We start from the raw sequence: 23,759 nt of genomic DNA, 5'->3' as shown, positions 1-23,759 counted from the left end.
ATATAAACTGAGACAATTTAGCCCTTTTAGGCTAACATAATTATATAGCTTTACTATGTATAATATCCCTCTTTTTCTCTCTAATTTTCAGCCGCCCATTTACCCCTTTTTTTTTGGAGTATCATCATGTCCTCTCATAAATAAAACTTGAACTTGAACTTGCTCATCTTTGTGACACTTTGATCTGGGGGTGTTTCACAAAGATCCTAAGTCGAACTTAACTCTAAGTTGGACTTAAAAATTATGGAGAGCCATTTGTAGCCTTAAAATGAAGTATATTCAAATGTGAAAATTCAAGTATTTTAGACTTTTTATAAATTCCACATCGAGAACATGAAATCTCCTTGATAATAGAAAATATGAAAGATTTGAATTAACATTTTATGCCTTTTAAAATAACTGTTACAAAATATTTTCATAGATGCTAACGGCTTTCCATCATGTATTGTTAAGTCCAACTTAAAGATAAGTTCAACTTTGTGAAACACCCCCAGAGGTCATTTAAGTTCGGCTTGCAATGCAATGCTGAATATTCTCATCTATTGTCGACAGATGGCGCTAATCCAAATTTTAACTTGGGCACGAGTTGAGGTGCTGCATGGATACAAAGCAAACAGAATCCCCTTTATTTGTATGTGATTTTTCAACGATCATGAACAACGGACCAACAAATGATATTTGTAATAAATAAATTATATAAATATGGACATTCCACACGTCACTTTATTTAAAGTGAACTGTGGACAAAAAAAGTATATAGGCCTAAAGGCATTTAATGGGATAACCCTTGGGACTTGGGAGATGGGGATCGAATGACGAATAATAAACGGGAGAGAAAAAAACTGGGATTCATAATGATTTTTTATTTGTAAAATTTGAATGTTTTGGAAGGGTCATCCAACCCTCCCGGTCCCTTGCATTATTTTGATCTTCTTTGTACGTGTATTTACTTGATATAATCCCTCCCAATTGCGTGTGACTGCGCCAGCTAAAGTTTTTTTCTCTCCATTTCTCGATGCAAAATCACACTTCTAGGTGCAAATACATACAAATTATTTAAGCATATGGGGTATTTTTTAAAAACAATATATGCAAGGGGCCTACATTTCCTTGATTAATATTATCATCATTATTTTATGTATTTTGTTTTTCTTAGAAGTAATTATTTTATCAATTTCCCTTTAACTGTTATAAACATTATACTAACAAAATGGAGTATTTTAAAGTGTGATTTCGAATTAAGAAAAATAAAATTAATTGCATATGTAAACTGAATCATATAATATATTAATTTGAGATAGATGAAGATTTCATTGTCGAGTCGTATACAGGAAGTTAATGTAGAAAGACAGTTAATTGAGTTTGCACATGTATTAGTACTGCTTCTCATCATGTTCATACAACAGAATATAGACGTATTATGACACGACTCGCGAGTCGTGAAATTTCTAGGAGTTGTATATATTTTTTTAATTTTCAATATTCATTTTCTACAGAAATAGAAAATATTGTACCTGTGCACCAAGATTTGTCTTTCCAATCATGTTATCATGAAAATGGGCAAAGAAATATTGGCAGCGGTGGGATTCGAACCCACGCCATCGAAATGACTGGTGCCTAAAACCAGCGCCTTAGACCACTCGGCCACGCTACCTTCAGCAAAATGGGTGAGGAAAATAAGATTTATTTCTGATATCGACATATCTGACACGGAAAAATATATTTGATGGACGCCAGGACGGAAAAAAATACTTCAGCACTTCAAAAATGCCGCTTCCTGCATGTGACTGAATATTTTACGTCAAAGGTTAACTGAGTAACATGATTTTGTCGACGATGTTTTAGCGAATATGCAAATCATGTGACATGTTCATCCAATCAAAAGCGGATACCGCATCTTTTTCAGCTTCCGGGTCAAGTGGACAAAAACAATAACATTTCACCGTGAGCTTGCATGTGGTCGCCGTAAATCAGTTCACGGGCGAACTATACGTGGCTGGTCTCTAGCTACATTCTACCGGCTCGATCGACGGTCGGTGTCTACATCTAGCTCTGTAGCTAACTGTATATTGGCTGTGTGTGTAAATGATTGAAAGTTAGCACGAGATTCGAGGCGCAATCCGCGGGTACCGTCTACATTCTGTTAATTTGTCAGAGCTGAGATGGTGGTATAGAAAACTGAATGCATTGATGTGGTAAGTTAAAAAAAAGAAATCCCGGTTTTAATTTCTATTTCATCCTAGATCTATTCCCAACTGTGTCTTTCGTCTCCCGGGACTTGAGGTCTTCTCAGCTCAGTGACAGTCAGTCACTCACGCGATCACGTTCTCTATGTCGTTATGACAATTGATTCTGTAAAGATGGTGAACTTAATTAACTTAAACCCGAACTTTTGAAGTTGAAATTTAAAATTAGTGAGACTGCTGTAGATCTAAAACCAGAACTTGTTGGCATGAATGAAAGTATGAAACTTTCGCAAAGTCTGTCAGTGGTCAACATTTGCGTAGATCTAAGTTACGTGCCGCAATATGTTGAGAAAATGTCGCGACTCTTTTGACTTTTGTGCAGGTACAGGTGTTAGCCTTTAAACAAGGCAACTTGTCTGATAGACGCCGAGCGACTAAAACGAGACTAATCTCGAAAACCCGAGTAAACGAGAGAGCGAGAAGCCCTTCCAAAGTTCCAAGTAGCCTTTATCAATCTGGTTTGGATTTCTAATGTTAACCATTGTTTCCGACTGGAAATCGCTTCAGAAAAAAGAGCGTCCAATCAGCGAACGTATCCTCGCACGACGTCAGCATATAGTATCCATCACACACACAGACACACACACATACACACACACACACACACACGCACACTCACACAGTAAACTCTACGTAGTACGAACATGGACCTACTATGAACTATTACGTACGTGCTAAGACCACTGACCTCAATCACGAACGAAGCTAACTGGGAGATCGCCGTTATGATTGGTCAATAAATCCAAAGTAGGCGTATTGGCATGCTAATATGTATCTATGAATAATTCATGCAGAGCAGTGAAACCTACTTTCCAAAAGGCCTCGTGACATTCGTCACTCGGTCGCGCGTTCACTCCGGGTATCTAGACTCATCTCAGCCGCTTAGCCAGAGTCACGAGGCCTTGTCAAAAGGCTAGTACAGGTGTGGGCCATATGGAACTCTTTCCCAGGTGTGTTACTTAGTAGAAATGGTACTTAGACTACTTCTTACTCTTACTTACCGGTACTAACTTTGCACCCCACCCTCAGATACACTAAGTTCAAAGATTAGCAATGCGTGACATTTTCATGACTTGGTGCGCAAGTGCGTGGGCGAGGGTATAACGCGCGTATAAGGTATAGCATTTTTTAAAAATCTAGCGAGCGCGTCATGCGTGAGAGCATTTTCAGACCCTCGAAATGTGTGACGTCACGCCTAATGCATGACACTTGGTAGCTCTGCACCCTTGGCCTTGCCATTATACATACTGTAGACTATGGGGATGCTCCTAGCTTTAAAAATGTCTGAAGGAAAAAAAAATTCAGAGATTAAAATGTTGGAGGTTAAAACGTCAGAAGTAAAAGTATCAAGAGGTAGAAATGTCAGCACTACTTCACAAGTGTGCCAATATATAGTCTGGCCCGTGACTGGCGCGTGGAGAGTACCCTACCAATAAAACTCGACTAAATCTTCAACAACTGTTCAAATGGTAGTCATGATTTCAAAATCGATATCTTTCTTACCTGTCATGTGTCAATTTTCTTATCTTTTTTCTTCTTTTTAGTATTTTTCCAAACAAAGACATAACATTTAATATACACTTTCTCACAGGTTTTACTGCAAAACCGCTGCACAATACTGTGTACATACACTGCACCATATAATATATGAGGTAAAGACATCATTTAATTGTGAAAATGTAACATTATTCACAAGCCATTTAAAAAGATCTTTTTAGAAATTATTACATGTACCTTTAATATAAGCTGCTGTACACATGGCTTAAAGCGAGAATCGGATCCGAGACATGGGACCAATTTTTTTTTGCTGAGGTCATTGGCCCTTGCATTCATTCAAGAGTACCTGATTAAACCGAAGACTTATTTATTCTAACTTCTAAGATGTCTACACCAGATTATTCCCGGCCCCTGTATACGATTCTAGTGTGCAAAGACACACATATATTCAGCCATTCATTTTTTTAGTAACATAGTTATAGGCAGTCATCTTTGATACATTCCAATGATGTGTGCTTTTGCGGAATTAAGTCCTGAGAAGATGTCAATGTATATCTCGAGAGAATAGAATCACTTCACAAAAAAGAGGTAAGACAACATTAGTCCAACTTTATTTGCAACAGTGTGTGTAATCACTTCACCCAGACTATACAATGTAAGTCTGGAATAAAGACTATCCAATGTAAGTCTAGAATAAAGACTATCCCATCGGGTTTGGAGAAAAATGAAGAGACGTATTCACAGGGGGGAGGTTGGAAAGGTACATGTAGGCCTAGACATGTAATTAAATAAATGACTATGAAGTCAATCGTAATTGGGAGATGGAATGAATGATCAGTCATCCGTTTGGAATCAAGGCATCTTGACATTTACATACAACTAAACTATGGAACACCGAACCGTGTGTACTGGCCACGTGCCCACCGTCATGAATTCGTTGCTATAGTTGATAAATTTCTCAGACAGAATGGGTTGCACTTTGCGGATGAGACCCTTTTGTACTGAGCTGAAATAAAATGGTCACAGGAATGGGGTGATTCTTCAACCAAAGCTAAAGAGATGCCTTGTAAAAGTGTCAGATGTAGGAGGGGGGGGGGGCATAAGTGGTCCCTGACAAGCCTTCAGTACTTACACAACTCAGAAACTGCCACCCTCATCTCCCCCTTCGAGGTGATGGGTGATGACCCTTTTATCTTTATTATTTGATATTTATTTTTTTACTTTTGGAATGTTGTGCCCCCTCTTCTACCAAATCCAAATGAATTGCCCATTATGTAGATTTACATGTACCTAGTGAAATACAAAGACATCCAAAGCTAAGATACATCAATATAAGATACCTCTAGTCTCTAGATATTAAGGCTGCAACGGGTACTCAAATGCTCGAGTACCCGCACGGTTGACAACTACTCGGGTACGATTTCTCGTACCCGAATATTCGGCCGCAAAAAAAAAAAAAAAAAAAAAAAATATGTCCAGGCCCACGCTTACCCGTGCCAGGGAGAGCTGCGTCCGCTGGCATGGTACCGTCGGTAAAAATGTTTCCCAACTCAAGCACTGTCAAACTCACCTTTCAGAAACTGGGACCAAATGTCCAGATTTCTGTCTGGACTTGGAGGAAAATGGATTATTCTGCCATCTTTGGTTTTTAAAACAGCATTGTTTACTGTTATTATTCTTATTAAATCGGCGCCTGCAACTGCAACTCAAAGTAAAGTTGCATGCGTTTTCAGCGAGGGACCTGAGAAACTGCCGAGTGGTATGGAAGTGGCAAAAAAAGAAAAAAAATCAAAAAAATCAAAAAATCAAAAAATTAAAAAAAAAAAAAATCAAAAAAATTATTAAAAAAACATGGCGTCCGAATATTCGAGTATTCGTCTGTGAGCCTGGGAGTGTACTCGGGTACCTCATTACACTGTTGTGCACAGCCCTACTAGATATTCTCAAAAGAAGGAAAAGACAATTTAGCAAGTAAATGATACCACTTTGCCAAAGTGGTATCATTTAATTGCTAAGTTTGGTAGCATAGCATAGCAAAGACAAGGATAGAGTACATGTATGTGTATCCATAATTCAGCTACAATCAAGCCACAAAACAAATGAAAATACGAGAATAAATCACGACTGACAAGCTGGAGTCCTATAGATATTCAAAAGTTACATTCTATCCATTCAGATTATCTTTGTGAATGACTGAATAATTTTGTAGCAGTATTCTGTTGGAAGTGAGATGTGTTAGGAATGTAATCTATTTACCAGATGAGGAAGTTGAGTTCAATAATTGAGCGATGATAGAGTTGGGAATATGTTGCCAGTGACTTGGTCGGTGTTGCTTACAGCATTCCAGCAATAGGCTGCTCTAGTGGGTCTCAAGTTCACTTTCAAGACATATGGAGAGAAAGAGAGAGAGAGAGAGAGAGAGAGAGAAAGGGATGATAGAGGAGAGGCTGAAGACATGGTGCGCGCGTGTTTGTGTGTGTGTGTGTGTGTGTAGAAAGAAAGAGATGGAGAGGAAATTGAAGAAGAGAGGGGAAGAAAGAGATACAAAGAGAGAGAAAGAGAGAGGGAGAGAGAGAGACAGAGAAGGCTAGTGATTGAGCTTCTAAATATTTGGAAACCAAACACTTGTAGGACACTAAGGACAGTTTAATATCTTGGAATTCAAGACTTGTTTACTATTAAATGATTTACATCGTGTACTAGTGTGTTTCCACTGGAGCGAGTTGTCTTTTGCACAGTGAAAAAAAAGTTTAATGAAATTTTGTAGACAAAATGAAATTATTATTTCTTGTAATATATTTCATCAGAAGTTTTATTTAAAAATACTTGGAAATGGAAGGTTTCTTTCCCATCATGAGGTTGTTCAAAACCAACAGAATAGTTATTGCTCCCCCTGTATTAATAAGTTGCAATATAATAATTCCCCAAGTCAAATCACGTTTCATACATTGTCCCTTGAAACACAAGTAAAAACAACAACAACACAAGTAGCTTTTCTTTGTGCGTAAATTAGTCCTGATCCAATTGCAATATTTGCTTTGACCTTGTCCTTGTCTGATGTACAGCAAGCTGGGTTTTTATGTACACAAGAGTGGCTGATATATATCTGCAGAACTGCACGTATGCACCAGCGCCACCCACTGCCATATTTGGGAAATCATTTGTTATCAAGGGCTTGTCTGACTAATGTGACGTCATGATTGGGTTATTTGGTATGATTGTTTGGGATGGGCCCGATACTAGAACTTTCTGATTCTGCGTTGTAAACAGAACAGAGCTGGCTCTGTGACTAATCTTGAATGGAATGTGATCTGAGTTCAGAGGTTACTGTATGCTGTGAACGTCATTTGTGACATTATCAGGAAAATATATGATGTTTTGTTGTCGTTGTGATAATGATTTCCTTCTTTTCCTATTTTTCTTTACTCTATTCCTCTTCCAATATTTCCCTTTGGTTGTCTTTTTCAATACTCACAAGAGCAATTTTTGTATGAAACTTTTTTTTCTTCATTTATCAATCAGACACTTATCAGAAAAAGAGGGTATTGTTATTGTTATCACTATTGTTGTTGTTGTATTATGATGAATAAGCAAATCTCAATTTGAAATTAAAGTCTGATTTCTTTTCTACTATGTACATTAGTCAACTTATAAAGAATAGGCATGCTGACTAAAAGTATGTAAGGTAACTTGGTAAGGTCGTGTACAATACTACTGCTTTCTTGGAAATCATGGGTATATACTTTTCTAGAATCTCATGATCCTTTATGATTGACTTTGCCATCTGGCTCCACGTGGCTGCATGGTTCATGTACTTCATTAAATCATGGATTTTATTGTCTCTTTAATATCTTGTAACTACATGGTACATTAAATTACACATTTCTGTTATTAGATATTGAGTTGTGTCCTTGATTGTAATGCAAGGTTGAGCTAGCACACATGGCCCATGTCATGGTAAAGTTCCCATTCCATACAGCACAAAGGTATGATGATGATGATGATTCATACAAAAATGAATTTATGAAAAGTTTTGTTTTGTCTATTTTGCCTTGGCAAAACAAAACAGAAATAATTGAAAGTAACTAAATTAAAAATCTTGTACATGTAGTGTGTATTCTAACTTTAAAGCTGTATACCATATTAAACAGCATGATGAAGGAGTAAAAGACGTTAACAATATTGCAACTCCCCCCCCCCCCCCCCCCTCTAAGTCCCAACTACTGTAGTTGTACACAGGAGTTCTGCTTATGAATATTGCGTGCTATGACTTTAAGTAATTAGGAAAGTGGAAGTAGGGAAGGGAGGAAAGAGTGTGGCAGGAAGGAGAGGGTTGACAATAATTCCTTGTATAAAAAAAAAACATCATCACAACATCTTACACGTACATGTAGATGTAACATTTACTATAGGGTCTAGGATACACACTAGTCACCTGTGACTGTGAGGGGGTTTGTGTCCTCTTGTGACCTAGTCACGACCTTGTACAGAGTCATGGCTGACCATATCAGTGATTAATTGCAGTTTGTATGCAAGTGTGAAAGATTATATAGGCAAAAATATACTGTAGACTATACAAATACATTTACACATAATTCCCCCCCCCCCCCCTGGAATAAATCAAGTGATAAGAAAGTTTTAAGTTATCCATAATACATTTTAAGTACGGTAGTGCTCAAGGGACAAGGCATTTAGGAGAAAGCAGAAATTTAAAATATTTTGTACATAAATACACGTTTCTTCTCTGTTCAATCATAAAGGCGGCCATGGACAGTATAATGTACCTCATACGACCTTAGAAAATGCTAGGTAGAGAACATATTTTGAAGTACACCCATGAAGTTGGACTTTAAGCCTGGCCTGGCCAAGTTCTCAACACTTTTTCTAGTTTCCTGTTTTTCAGTTCCAAATCACTCGCTTCCCAGGATATTATTTTCCCGGTGCTTAATACCTGGACTTGCTGTTTATCCGTGGAAGTTTTATACAAACATCCATTACTGCTCATGTCTGCAGTCGATAGACCGGCTTTTTAACATAATCAAATTTATGGATGTTTCTTTCCTGGGGACCTAGTAACGAGTTATTCCATCAACCTTTTATTAGTGAATGAACTAAATATGTGGAATCCAGTCTGCATGCATTACTTGATGCTATGTCAGACAAGCCTATTCATATAATTGAATATGTTAATGAACTGATCTGTTCCAGTCATGTTGGTGGAAACAAGTTTGAACATAAAATAAATTATTTGTTTAGTCCCTACAGTGTACACTTGATGTTGATTGTTAAGTGTCGACTGAAAATTGTATAGAAAATTTCATTTCATTACTAAACAATAAGTACAATTTTACAAATTTTGCCAATTGTAAATTTTGGACAATAAAGTACACGTACCTACCTATTTATTTGAAGAATTATAGTAAACTGTGGTAAACCGAGTAAACTGTAAAGTATCTTTGTTGACTGGGCCAATGGTCATGAAATGAGCTAAATAAGAAAATAAAGTTATCATTGTTTTGAAATGAAGCGACCTGACGTTGAGTTTTTCTTTGAATTATAAATTTAAAATTACTTGAATTGAAAGCTGTACACTGTCCTTTTGTATCAGAAAAAGAAGTGCATGTTCATGATGTTGAACATAACAAATGGAGAGAAACTGGATTCTGTATTAAAACGTTCTTCAGGTAGAGTATAATTTGTTCTGTAGAATACATTTAATGCTTGAGATGATCCATATGAGGTCATGTCTCGGTCGAGTCCTAGCACAAAGCCAATGAACCGAGTAAGCTTTGATGCCTTTCTCAGAATCACAGTTGGATATCGTGCTATCGTTGTTTAGGAGAGAAAATTGCTTTTTTAATCCAGGCCTGCTTTACTACTGTTGCATACAATGATGTGCAAGTGCACCCTCCCCCCCCCCCCCCGCCCCCTTTCTATGTTGTCTGCTCTGTACATTGTTTACATTCTTTTGATTAGTTTAATTTAATAAGTAAACTGTAATCCATGACTAACATCCTCTTCTCTAAAGTGCTGTGAAATATTAAATTTGGCTTCGAAGTAAGAGTAGTTATTGTCTACAGACTGCTATAAGAACTTTCTCACAGGGCTCTACCTTTGCAATGTCCAGATTGAGAATCGGTGTCTTTATGTATGTGCCCCCTTTTTGAATTTCATACATAAATGTATGGGAGGGGGCGTCTGTATTTTTCCAAAATTTAGATTAAAATTTTCAGAGTCGTTATGCATATGCCCCTGTTTCAAATTTTAAATGTAATGAGTCTGAGTAAAAATTTAGGTGCCATATGCACTGGACCCCTTGTAGTCACGCCCTACCCCCTACCCCCCCCACCCCCCCCCCCCCCACTCGTGTATAGGCCTATTCTGGGAGGAGTGGCCAAAACTCACTACCAGGTATACCATAAAGGCCTCCTTAAAAGGGTGAAGAGGATTAATTGGATTCTTGTGAAAATCAATTATAAGGTGCTTGTCCTTTTGTTCGTGTGACACTTAAATGATCTTCTCTTAATGCCCATGCTTTTAAGATGGACCTCCTAGGCTCCTACCCTTCCAGTCTTTTCCAATGTGCTTTGTATACATCGTCTGCTCCAAAGGCATTCACAGTTTATGTCATGTGATTGGTCAGTTTCTCAGAAAAACAAGTAAGTAGGTCATTGTAGGACAAGGGGCCAAAACTCACTCCACCATATACAGGTGTCAGCCTCCTAGAAAATGTGATGAGGATTAATTGGATTATTGTGGAAATCAATTGTAAGGTGCTTGTTCTTTTGTTGAGTAACACTTAAATGATCTCTTCTCATGCCAATACAATAGATCTCCTTCTCTTCCAGTCTCTTCCAATATTGTTTGCTCTATTGTCTAAGGGCATTCAGACTTCAGTTCATGTCTGACCCAACACTATTGTCATTGTGATTGGTCAGTTTCTCAGAAAAACAAGTAAGTAGGTCATTGTAATCTGGGTGGTGTGATTAACCTTCAGTTGTGGTTTTCTGTAAAATCTTGGCCATCCTGAGGTTTGTGACATCACAATCAGGGGTCAAGTCTATTCAGGTCAAGTCTATTCACGCTTGACCCAATGGCTGGAGGTGGACCTAAGGTCAGTTTTCAGAGAGGGGGCATAGAAAAGCAGGTCAGTCTTTGTGAGGTATTTCAATAGTAAGTCTTGCTGGAATTAGCCTTTGTGAGGTATTTAAAGTTTAGTGGTTCCTTTTTAATGTTCGGGAGATATATATTCTTGACCTGTTCATTTGCTAGTAATTCTTCTGTCTTGAAGTTGTTTGTAGGTTGTTGTCGATAGGGGTTTCTACGCGGCAAGCTAAAATTGTAGGTTTTTCTCACATTCTGGATTAGAAAGTCAGTAGTTGCTAGGCAACTACTCCTAAACAAGACAAAACCCACCTCTGGAGTATGGCTTTTTAAAACGCCTGCCAAAACTCCACCAGTTTTTGCAGTGTAAATGCTCACTCTCAAAACACTTGTGAGTTATTCTGGTGTTTTTGATGCGTACTTCTCCTCGCTTCCGTGCTAACGAGTGCATTTATGTACATGTATCTTCTCTTTTCCTAACCAAATGAACACCTCACATTTTCTGGGACAAATCTATATTTTCATCACCAGCAAATGAAAACATCCCTAAATATAGACGTGCTTGTGAATATACTCCCCTCCCGTCCCGCTTCCACATGTGTGCTTGTTTATCATGGCAAGCATGCCCCAGTCCTGGCCACAACAAACCACAGGAGAGCAACACCAGATCATGCCCCGCTGACCAATCACAAGCGAGGTCATGTGACGTTGCAGACGGAGTGGGATGACCAAGTTCAATCTGGAACCTGTGTAGTCTGTAGCATTCATACTTTTTAAGGACAGTTGAGGACTTTGATGTTGATTTTTGTGTCTGCAGTTTTGAAGCAGCAAAAAGATATCATCTCTGAAAACAGTGATTTTGTTCCTTCTTGTTTAACATAAGCCCTTATATTTCTGAAGGGATTATATTAATTAATTTTTTTCTTTCTAATGTACCTAGCTCATCTGACCATGCTAACATTTTTTAATGTTTTAATTTTTTAATCAATGATTGACATGGCGAAAAATGTTTTAGGCTGACATTTGGTTGAACCCCGAACAATTATTTGTTATCTGATTACCAGCCATGTTGGCAGAACCACACTAAACTATTCATGTACATGCACACAGCATACAAATAGGCTTGCTGTTTTTCTTGGAACTGGTATGATAACATGTAACAGAAAACCAATGCTGGGTACAGTATATTCCAAAATGAAGTAGGATTCGATAATGATACACATCACAAAAAGATGATGATAATAATGATAATGATGACATCATAATAACAATAAAAATAATGATATTGATAAAGATAATAGTAATAATTCTATTATTAATACCAATCATAATAGATTTGAGGGGCATTCAGAAACTTTAACTCAATTGAATGATAAATTGCATGTACAGTATACTGAAACATATGCTTTGATTTTATGATGTGTTGTATATCATGGTTATGATGCCAGCTCTCCCTAGACTAATTTGTTTTTCTTCAATGGATTTATGGTGATTTCGGTGTGAATAAAGTTATCTCGTTCGGGTTACACATAAATTCTCCTGGTGGTACTTGTTCGTACAAGCTATATTATTCAGTTTCTACAAATGATGTTTACTGATTTTGGTCTGAATACCATTATTCTTGTGAATATAGTTTAGATATTCTGTGCAAGCATGAACAAGTTTGGTTTTAAATCGATGTATACCGAAGCCAGATTTTATTGAATATTTTATATGCAAACCATCCTATCCCATTTAAACCTGTTTCAATAGTGCCTAGGGCATTCGCACAGGTACAGTGTACCATACCCTTTGTTTGCATTCTCAACACAGAGCCACAGACCGCAGACTCGATGATTCGAGAATACACGGGGGTTGTGTTCCAGAGACTATAGCTGAGTTCAGTGCGTGGGCAATGTGTTTACCAGGGTAGCCTTCCAGGCTTTGCAAGCAGCACTCAAACTGCAGCGTGAGAGGCATTGTTTTGGTCGGCTGGCGAGGGTTTAACAGCGATTCAACAACTCGTGGTGTCGCTCCGTACATATGTACATACGCAGTATAACATTGCCCCATATGGTTCATACATGTACCACGTTCGTCATTAGAGTTGAATGCTTTGCTGCTAGTTGTAATATTGCAAGTTTTGCCACAATATTCATGGATGTTTCTTGCAGATTTCCAGTGTGAAGGTTGAATATTATCAGGTAAATATATAGATGATTTATTAAAGCATTGCTGTGGTAATTGCTTCTCTGATATTCAACGACTTGTTTGATTGGATTGTGTTTGGGTGATGTGCTTATGATATCAGAGACTCTGTACCCTGGATGGACAAACACTGTCATATTTGTGTATTATGATTTTGGAAGAGTGGATAAACACTTACTGGGAGGAACATGTTTTCAGATCATGTGGCATATTCCTTTAAGGCTACAAATAACTTTTGATGTGATCATGAAAGTACTTGAAGTGTCTATTGTTGATTTGCTTTAGAATTTAAGATAAATTATCACTAAAAAAAATAAATAATAATCAGCAAAACGGGGAGAAATATGAATGTTGATTTGGAGAATAGTAATCGACATTGTACTGTGATGAGAATAATTTTATAGATAGTTAGATACACGTACCATTTTTTAAAATTATGGATATTGGATAATTATATAGTCCTCTCCTTGCAACACTTAACAACTTTGAATAACTTTAAGACTTATATTAAAATTGAGTGTTATTTAATATTTTTTTCAATGTATTTAATGTAATATTCTATGGTAAATAAAGATCAATGTTTTAAGTCACATGTTTTGTTAAATCAGCCTAAAAAGAAGTAAATTAATTTTTGTTGATAATGCTCATCATTTCACCTTCAAGTATCTTAGATTCCTTTACATCCATATTTTCTGCTTCCATTATCACCTTAATACAGGCCATTCCATGAGAAGAAGGACATGACATCAAAAAAAGAAATGTACCTCTTATGTTAATTCTTTGATTTATCACTAACCTTATGCCATGGATATTCATAAAACATTAGGGCCTTTCAAATTCAATACAATTTTTTTTTCATTTTTGTTGATTTCCTAAGATCTCAAACTATCATCAAAAACGTACATGTGGGACTGTAGCTGAAAAAAAACCAATTTATTGCAGATTACACAGGATTCTTGTAATATTTTTTCCTGAAAATTTCGCTAAATGGAAAACGATGAATATATTTCCATATTCTAAGGGGTCCTGTGATATTTAATCTATTACATGTACATTACACAGGGGTGAAAATGGCCTCCGGACAAAATGTATCGCGAGTTACCGTAACGTGAGTTACCGCCATATATGCTTCCTGCATTTTACTAGTCCATTGTTTCTTATCTTTAATATTGTGATCTTATACTAGTAAGTCACAACCTACTATCAAATTAAAGTAGGAAAGATTTTGTCAAGATTGTCTAGTATGAGGAGAAAAGAGGGTCTCGTAGAATTGACCATGTCCTTTTTTTGTAACGCGAGTTACCGAAATTCAATAATCCAAGAATCTAAAAATGTTTGTTCTTCAATATTCTTTTTTGTTTCATTCAGTTGTTCTATATCTACCCTGTCCATGTCTGAAAAAAGTATCTTGTAGATCCTAGCAGTTCTAAAGATATAGGCACATTATCGTGTCAATGTACCCATTAAGTGTAACGCGAGTTACCATGGAATGGAGTACTCTCAACTTTCTAGTAAGAGTTGAATGATAAAAAATCTTTTAATGACCATCAGAAACAAAAAACTTAATCCTGTCATTTTTTCACCAGAGGGCCAGATGGGTTTAACCAATAACACAGATTTAGAGCCCTTAATACATTACATCTCTCAATACATGTAGATAATGTTGATTTTGGCAGCGTTTCAAGTTGATTTTAGAGCGTCCAGCTGATCAATATTCCATAGGTGTATTATATATTTATTTACACAGATTTTTAAATTTTCAAAATCTTCCAGCTGGGAATACCCTAGATAAATCAATTATTTTACAGCTCCAGTTGGCTGGCTGGCTGGGTCACAACAACAAGTTTGTACTTTGGACCACTGTTTAATGTTTACTTTTGATACGTTACTGTAGTTAAACACATCATAAATTTATGTCATAGCCATATTTCATAAAGCTTGTTTACATCACGTACATGTACTACATGTAACACACATGTATACAAGATAAAATTGTTGCCCCCTTAAACCCAAGTGATTGGCAGAACAACTTTGTATGTGATTGTCAATGATTACAGTATCAAACATCATTTCTTTCACAAAAAGTCAAACCAATATATATTTATGTTATTTTAGGCTTTTTCATTGCTAGTTTTCTTCGCACTCAATTTGTAGGCTAAACATTGTAAGACTTTTACAAAATGCACTCAAAAATACTGAATTCCAATTTTGTTATTTCAGGTATTTTTAATGCTCATTTTGTTATCACTCCATCAGCTTTTTAGGCTATATGACTGTATCTATAGAAAAATACATGAATATGGTTCTCTGCTACAAGAACTAGTATGATGCCATACAATCATCGTCACGCAATCATTGTCATGCATGGCTGTTGCGAAATATTCATAAATCGATGGGGTAATGATCCTTTGAGAGGGGTTTTTATTGAAAATGAATCATGAAATTCCACAGTGGAAAAGCAATTTGCATTTCACAATAGGGCGTGAGTTGGTGTCCATGTACGTGCTTTGAAAAGAAAAACATGAAATCTGGATCATATACACCCCTGTACATATGTACATGTAAGTTACGATCTTGTAGTTTGTCCTGTTTCATTCTTTATGCATTATAATATTAGTTTCTGTCATGGAATTTTTTATTCTTTTCTAAAAAACAAGCCTTCTGAGCAATTGTTTTCCGAATTCTGGAGCCACTTTGTAGCATTCCAGAGTGAAATCACTCTGCAGTGTTTATTTTATTTATTATTTAATTTATTTATTTCTTCATTAATTGATTTATCAAGACAAAAAGACTTTATGCATGGCTGATCGTCAACGAAACGGAGTTAAGTCTTTTGTCAACTCTGTTTTTTGCTACGGTAGGCAGCCAGTGAAAATGAATTTAGGAAAAAAAAATATGGAAATGCAACCATTATTTTAAACAAACAGAGCTTTGTTATTCCTGATTCTTTTTTCCTGATTGAGGTGTCTTTATGAAAGGGCAGAAAATGAACTTTCTAGAAATGTGATATTCTCTTTGAAATTTAGATACCGTTCGCCAAATGACTTTTTTGTACTCTTTCTTCAAATTGTTTTTAATCACTCCTGCATGATTATATGAGTTGCATCAAATGAAAGAGGATCGAGAATCCAAGCTTTACAAATAAGTCATTTGTTAACTATGATTGTGAATAAGTTATGACAAAACATAGATAATTCTCGGTTTTGTTTTCGTCTGGGATGCACATGTTTGTTTTTGTTTTTGTTGCTAGATAACATTTGAATCTGAGGGATGTGCAAAAATACGCTTTTCAAACATGTACATGTATATTTTTTTGAGTTTGAGTGAGTGTCTACTAATATAATTTTTCTTCCACCAACATGATTCTGAACCTAATATTTCTTTCCATTTCTTAACCAGTTCAAAGATTCTCTTGACACAAGTGTATGTTGATAAATATCGAGATCAGGTGTTGTTTATATACACTGTAGGATATGCTGTAGATTTTAGTTCCTGAAAATAGTTCAAACAGATTTTTTCTTCATACAAAGTCATATTTTCATGTCATATTTGGGCACCATTCCAAGAGAATTGGGAAGTTAAATGCCTATTTGCATAAAGCGATGAGAGAAAGAAAGGCATGCTATACTGGCATTGACTGATGTGCCACGTGCAGCCTCGATTGGCTACAGATTGGTTCCATATCACGTCACGTCAGTCACGCAGGCTGTATGGGGTCATGTGACCTAGACTGACCCAGTTAGAGACGAGAGGGCACACACATTCACAAGTCAGTGTACACCTCTATGTAGTGTATGGGTCCGTGGTGCTGTACTTGCAGAGTCCTATGGATGCAGTACAGTGATTGCCAATTTTGCCTCATGGACATACATATGTTCTCTGTATATGTCATGTAGTTACAGTACACATAGATTCAGGAGCTACACTGTATGTGTACTGTAAATGTATGTGTGTTATGAAGTACACGTGCAATGTCTTTCGAAGGTATCTTGATTAGTTATTGCCAGGAATTCTCATAGAGGACTTACAAAGAAATAAAACTAAACAAATTGGCCTACTCTTCAATTATCACAGGACCCAGCACCCTCGACCCCCCCCCCCCCCATCAATTACTAACACTGTTCATGTAATTAACATATTTAAAGGAATCTCATCAACTACATGAATTATAGTATAGACTTTTTGAGATACTATAGTGTCAATTAAATTTTATATCAAGAAAGTTATGAATCCACACTTTTTTTCCAACATATTTGCCAATTTACATGCATATAAGGTTAAGAAATTTAACAATGTACAAACATCCATCCCTGATTTTATCATGAAAATCTGGAAGATAAGTGGACTTTAAACTGTTTGCGAAAGATGTGACGTGTTCCACTGCCTTGTTGTGCGGATAAGAGCAAAGGTTATGTTTGGGGTCAATTTCTTAAATGGCTGATACTGTCAACACGCTTGCAATTAAGTGCCTCGATCTATACTGATAGGCGCTGTTATGATACAGTGAACTACAACGTTGAATGAACTTGTGCATGACTGTTAAACATTGCTCAAAGGAACGTGCTATAAAAGTACATGTATGTATCATTTTCTTTTTTTATAGACTGTTTTTTAATGATATTTATTGAACTTAATTACATACGTGCTCATCTAGTTGTGCTGATTAATTTTTTTCATGTTTCAGCTTGATACTGATGTGAAAGAAAAGTTGCGTGGGTTGGCATTAATTACAGTAAATGAGTCGGCCTGCATTGATCAGGCAGCGAATGAATGGTCTTTCGCTTTCACTCATAATCCTGTTTTTATATCTTCTATTCAGAGCCAGAAGGACATTAACTCACATACGTTACTACAGAGTTAACACCCTTCTGGCTGCGAACAAATGATATTATCATGTTTCATGGCAAAGAGAATTATTGATTAGTTGAACATGAACATTGTCACGTATGCCTACAGTATGTGACTTTAGCAGATGGAAGACTTTAGAAATGTATTTATGATATCAATTCCTGAGTTGTTTTGTCTTGTTTGCAGCCTACTTCAACAGTCATTGACAGTTTTTATCTTTTGCTATTATGTCAAGTTTGTCATCAATTGCATTAAAAAATGTATTCTATATTTTACTTTCTAATGAATAATGTGAAACATTGTCGTCATGATGACTCACAACGGTTATAATACATACTGCAGCAACTGTAAAGCAACATTAAGAAAAATAATATCAATGGATAAATTGATATATATATCCATGGCTCACTAGTCACTACCAAACAAAATCTGAACAAAATCTTTATATGTGACACTCTATTCCCCTACATACTTAACAGCACCATGTACCCCCCCCCCCTTCCCGGCTGCTATCGACTCAAGCATTCTTGCGTATGATAGTTGGCCTCTGCATTTATCTTGATTATTTTTACTTCCATACTTTCAAGCTTTCAATTATGCATTTTTATTTGTGTGTATTTAAGTTGTCACTCTATATGTAAATCAATTATATTATATACTATTATTGTTATTTGAATGTTTTATTTGATTTATCAATAAATGCAGAAACATCTGCTTTAAAAAAAAAAATTAAAAAAAACATACCTGAGTTGTACGTGATGATTGGCAATCAAGTTAACTTGTTTGTCTGACTTGGAAGCATCAATTTACACCTTCACATGCCTAGACTTGCTCCCAGCCCCAGACAAATCTAGTTTGCAATACATGGATATCCTATCGTTCTGTGTTATTATTAACTTCTGGACTACAATAGGTAATTCTTGGAATGTAACCAAATTTATGATCTCTCTTTAACATTTGATAATGATAAGTGACATGCTTTTCTGACAAATCATAAAGGACATTAGAAATTGATGTGACTGCATTTTTTTTCAATGGTTGTAGAGTACACATATATTACATGTTACTTTCAATCGAATGGATGATTGATTATATGTTGCTTGTTTCTTTATTGCCAATCACATACTTGAGTACACAGTATGTACGATCATATGTCATTTGGCATTTTGTTCTGTTGATATTTTTCTTTTAGATAAATCCATGTTTGCTAAAAGCCCCTCAAATCTCATGCATCTAATACTTTTCATTTTCCTGCTACAGATCCTAGGACCGTTCACTGCCTGAAGCCAGATATCCTGTTTACGGGAAAGCAAGTCACCTCTCTTTCCCCACCATCTGTTGCGATCATCGTTAGCAAATCTCACACTCATTCCAAACTTCCCTCAAGAAATCATGTTCCCCTGGAACTCAACTTGACAGAAAGATCCCTTTAAAAAAAGTCGGCGCAAACCTTACTCCAATTTTTGGTTGGAGTTGAATCATCACTTCATTTGCCCTCCATTGAAGCACAACCTTACTGTATCGTATAGCAACATCGAAAATAGTCGATCCCTCTTTACCGTTTGAAACCAGACCCTGACTTGTTGATAACCCTGTTCCTGAGAGCTTCCTTCATGTATACGTCGAACGCCAGCTTCCCAACAAACCGACCACCATTACTCCTCCTCACCTTAGAATTAAAGTTCCCCCTCCTCCCTAAGCCGTCCCCGCCCTTTGCCCCCGGTCACCAGTCCCTAGCACGCCATGGCGGATCTCCAATTTGAGATCACCGACCTCGACCACGACCACCAGGTCAACGGTAACTACAATGGAAATCATAATCACAGTAGCGACGAGGACGAGGAGATGCTCATCGAGCCCCTGATCGACTTCTTGCTCAAGGAGCCGGCGACACACAGTACCCCAATTAAGAATGAGAATATCAACAACAAGTAAGTGTTATATGAGGGATTCTATTCAGAATTCAGAATGTGAGGAAGTGCACTGCTACTGTAGTTTCAGGAAGGTGCCTTGATAAAACATGTATACTTTACAGGTTTTACATTTGGCATGTAAGGCTAATATTGATTTGCTGTGTTCCTGGTTTCTAGATTCTCATGAATCTTTGTCTATCTCTCTCTCTGTTATCTTTCTTTTGATCAGCTCTCTCTTAATATAGGGTCTGTAGAATGGGATACACATTTGGGAAGGGGTGGGTGTGAACCAAGCTTTTTAGGTAATCTCTGTCCTCCAGAGAGGGTTCTAAATTGATTGCAATTTGAGTTAGACATCGATCACAAAGAAATAGGCAAATATAACTTGTTGATTGATTGGATTAGATGAGATACGACCTTCTCTTCAGCTGCCCCCAAGAAGACCTGGGGGTGTTTCACAAAGACTAAGATCAACTTTAATTTGGACTGAACTATGGCAGGCAATTCATGCCACTGTTTACTCTCACCATTATGATCTTTAGATAACATATTTTCCTGTGATAGAGAATTATCAAAAAATGTAAATTCTGTGACCATGATTTGTACATCCTTTGAGAGACCAATGCCAGTGAATGGTGAGAGCAAACAGTGGCATGAACGGCCTGCCATAGTTAAGTCAAACTGAAAGTAGATCTTTGTCTTTGTAAAACACTCCCCTGGGCCTATATTCATAAAACCTGAGTCTATTAGACATCACCGTGAAACCTGTATGGGCTTTTTATTGGACATGCATGTGAGCCAAACAATTATTGTTGTCGAATGTCTGGTGGACAAATAAATAAAATGAGATTTTCTCTCTTCCTTCCCCTCCAAACCTTGAATCCAGGACCAAGAAGAGAAGCCCCACATGCGCCAAGCTGAAGTGGAAGTGGGCCTTCCAGCAGGTGAGGAAGATGAACGACCCCTGGAAGGAGTTCCACCTGGAGGATCTCCCCATAGACACGGCCATCAGACATCGCTACAACGCCGTCGAGAAGACCTGGGTCCAGGATGAAGTCCAGGTCAAGATGGGTTCAGAGGTCAGTCGCTTCTTTGACCCTTCATGTTCCCTTCAAAGATCATTTTCATTACTTGCAGTAGAGATTGATCTCGTGAGAGATTTTTACGATTTATTTAGATTTTTTTTTAATATCATGTTTTTATTGAGAAATAAAAGAAAACATAACAAGCAAGGACAACAAAACAAAATAGCACAAGTTGCAACAAATGTTACAATGCACTAAATCTAAAACATCCTCTGTTTGGAGCCAGACGAGCATTAATTCATACTTAAGTACAAAGTTAATTATGGCCTTCTGACTCAAAACAGACCTTAAAAGGCATCAACTATTAATTTTGTGATGTGTCGTGGTAGAGTTATTTTCTCCTTTTTGAGAAAACTAATCTAATGTCAAATCACTTTCTTTTCTCTGCCCACCAGTCTTTTGCACATGGAGCCATGAGAGAGTGTTTTAGAATGTAAGTTTCCTGTGTATATCAACATAACTTTTGCTCTACTGAAGCTCATGCACACCTTTATTTATTTATTTTCAGTTTATTTAAAATAAACAAACTTAAAGGCAGGGTATTTTACCAACATCGCTACCACTGCTGTAAAGTATTTTTAATAGCACCATCTTTCGGTAAAGGTGTTCATGGAGCGATTTCCATTTCCCAAGCATTATCACATCTCACCATCGGTTGGTGATGCATTGTGGGACATGGTTGTAGACACATCGGGACAATGTGAGCAGCAGATGGCAGTATACATAAATCTGAAATACTGTCAGTAGAATACCCTGCCTTATAATATGATATGAAAGTAATAAAGTGATTGGTATGTCGTGTATGTATTTAAAAGGGCGATGATTCTGTGATTTTTATCCTCAAAGTTTAGTTGGCAAGAGTTAGAGAATTATCCACAGCAGTGAAGGGTGCGTGCAGAGCAATAACTTTAATAATATCGGGTGATTGAAGGATTTCATCGAATGTATTCCCTCTTCACAGTCATGATTTGCAATGGTTTCAACATTATGTTCATGATAACAAAACAACAACAACAACAACAAAAATCAAAATTCAAATGGTTTGATCAATGCTAATTGTAAGAAGTAAGGATCATGAAAGTATCTTGAAAAGATTAATACATCACGATTATATTAGTTGCTATGTTTCTAATGTGCTGTAAATTTACCTGCTTCATATGATGAATTTTGCACCTTCTTTCCATCTGTTTCAGGAAGAAGAAGTCTAATTTCAGCAAGCATCACCAGTGGAAGAACTCTGGTAACTTTGTCGCTAAGCGTTACATGGAGACGGTGGAAAGAGACGTCTATTTTCAAGATGTCCGTCTTCAGATGGACGCCAAGATCTGGGGAGAGGAGTTCAACCGCCACAATCCTCCAAAGAAGGTGAGTCCTTATTCTACTTTAAAGTGACTCTGTAACTTTGTCTCAGATTCTGAAGAAAAAATTCTGGATTTAGCTGATGCTGCAATCATAATTATAAACCTTTAGGTCAGTCAGGAATCCCATGACTTTTACAAGCCGAACGCCTGTCTGATTATCAAGATATTTATTTCCTAACAGTTTTTATAACACTACAGTCTTATTGGGGAAAATGAGTATGGTAAAACCGGTCACTCAAAGATTTTTACTTTTTTGAGGCACTTCATTTTGAAGCGCAATTTTTGTTAGGGCTTCATTATTACACCATATCACAGACACTGATAATACGTAGGGCCATGCATCTCAGATTTAGCATTGTTAAATGATGCCTTTAAGAAATGTGTATTCAACATGTTGTAATGCTTTATTCTTTCAAGTCAAAGTTGAAACAATATTTGATCTCGTATCGAACTCTTAAGATATAGTTTGTACGGTGTTTCTTTCTATTGTTCTCAATATTTCTTTCCTGTAAATCATTCATTTCCTCTATATATTGTATTTCTTGGTACCACCAACCCACTACTACTCACCCCACACATAGATTTGCATGTAATATCTATATTTGTTTTTGTATGTTATTGTTTAATTAAAAAAAAAACTATTATATTTTGATATTGTAATTTTAAGCAGGGGATGATCCCCGATAAACCTCTGTGGTTTTTGATCACCCCCTCTGCAGGTTCATCCTTTGTTGTAATGCTTTTATATTTGATTGTAATTTATACTGCCTTTTTTTGAATCTGTGGAAATAAATGAAATTGAAAGTTGAAAATTGAAATTGAACATGAACAAATTTAATGTTTCTTTTATAATAAGATTTGTTTCAAAACTTTTGTGTGTGTTTTTGCTTCTTTAGGTGGATATCTTTCAGATGGCTGTCCTGGAGTTCATGAATCGACCTGGTAAGCCTCTCTTCCATTTGGAGAGCTACATAGAGGGCAAATACATCAAGTACAACTCAAACTCTGGATTCGTCAGGGACGAAGCACTCCGAAAAACACCACAGGTATGTTTTTTGCCAGTACATCAAGCATAAACAGTGATACTATTTCGGGGGGTGCCATGTAGGTGTGGTCTAAAGTGTACAAATCACTAAAACATGTTTGGCTCTTGATGTAAGACATTTCATGTCGCTAAGTTACGCCTGGCTGAGATGCTCCCCAGGGAGTGGAGATTGTGCACACAGTGTGTGCGGTCAAGTATTGAATCCAATGACCGGGATAATAGTATATCTGGAAAACGCTTAGAGACTTTTGTATTAAATGCTATATAAAAGCTAAATATTATTATTATTATCATACTGCAGTCAAAATAAAAGCTTAGAATATTACTTCTACAAAGAGATATCACAGATTAAATACACTCTCGGTGTAGAGTGAGACATCTCGTTGAGTGGACAAGTTAATGCACGCATACACACTTTATTAAATTCATGTTTGTTGGAAATGATGTTTTTTGAATAGGGTAAGATTAACCAT

General features: G+C 36.8%; 1 protein-coding gene and 1 non-coding gene across 8 annotated transcripts in view; one reads left to right on the top strand and one right to left on the bottom strand.

Annotated features, from left to right (window-relative positions):
* Positions 1–1,572: 1,572 nt before the first annotated feature.
* TRNAL-UAG lies at positions 1,573–1,654 on the bottom strand. The gene has a single exon. It is a non-coding gene; the product is annotated as a tRNA-Leu (tRNA).
* Positions 1,655–1,935: 281 nt separating this feature from the next.
* LOC583067 (eukaryotic elongation factor 2 kinase) overlaps positions 1,936–23,759 on the top strand; it is a 30,827-nt gene continuing 9,003 nt past the window's right edge. Inside the window, exons 1-6 of one of the 7 annotated variants that reach the window (XM_030991862.1) lie at positions 1,936–2,195; positions 19,143–19,813; positions 20,682–20,874; positions 21,276–21,313; positions 22,074–22,245; positions 23,138–23,287. In XM_030991862.1, the coding sequence (XP_030847722.1) occupies positions 19,626–19,813; positions 20,682–20,874; positions 21,276–21,313; positions 22,074–22,245; positions 23,138–23,287 (741 nt within the window). In that variant the 5' untranslated portion in view covers positions 1,936–2,195; positions 19,143–19,625. Of the gene's footprint in view, positions 2,196–10,643; positions 10,698–10,809; positions 10,947–12,195; positions 13,031–19,142; positions 19,814–20,681; positions 20,875–21,275; positions 21,314–22,073; positions 22,246–23,137; positions 23,288–23,759 lie in introns of those variants that run through there. The other 6 variants (XM_030991890.1, XM_030991880.1, XM_030991865.1 and 3 more) reach the window with 6 other exon arrangements.

Source organism: Strongylocentrotus purpuratus, unplaced genomic scaffold (assembly GCF_000002235.5).
Source record: "Strongylocentrotus purpuratus isolate Spur 01 unplaced genomic scaffold, Spur_5.0 spur5_contig_845, whole genome shotgun sequence".
NCBI classification, from domain to species: Eukaryota; Metazoa; Echinodermata; class Echinoidea; order Camarodonta; family Strongylocentrotidae; genus Strongylocentrotus; species Strongylocentrotus purpuratus.
This window is presented reverse-complemented; position numbering and strand designations above follow the sequence as displayed.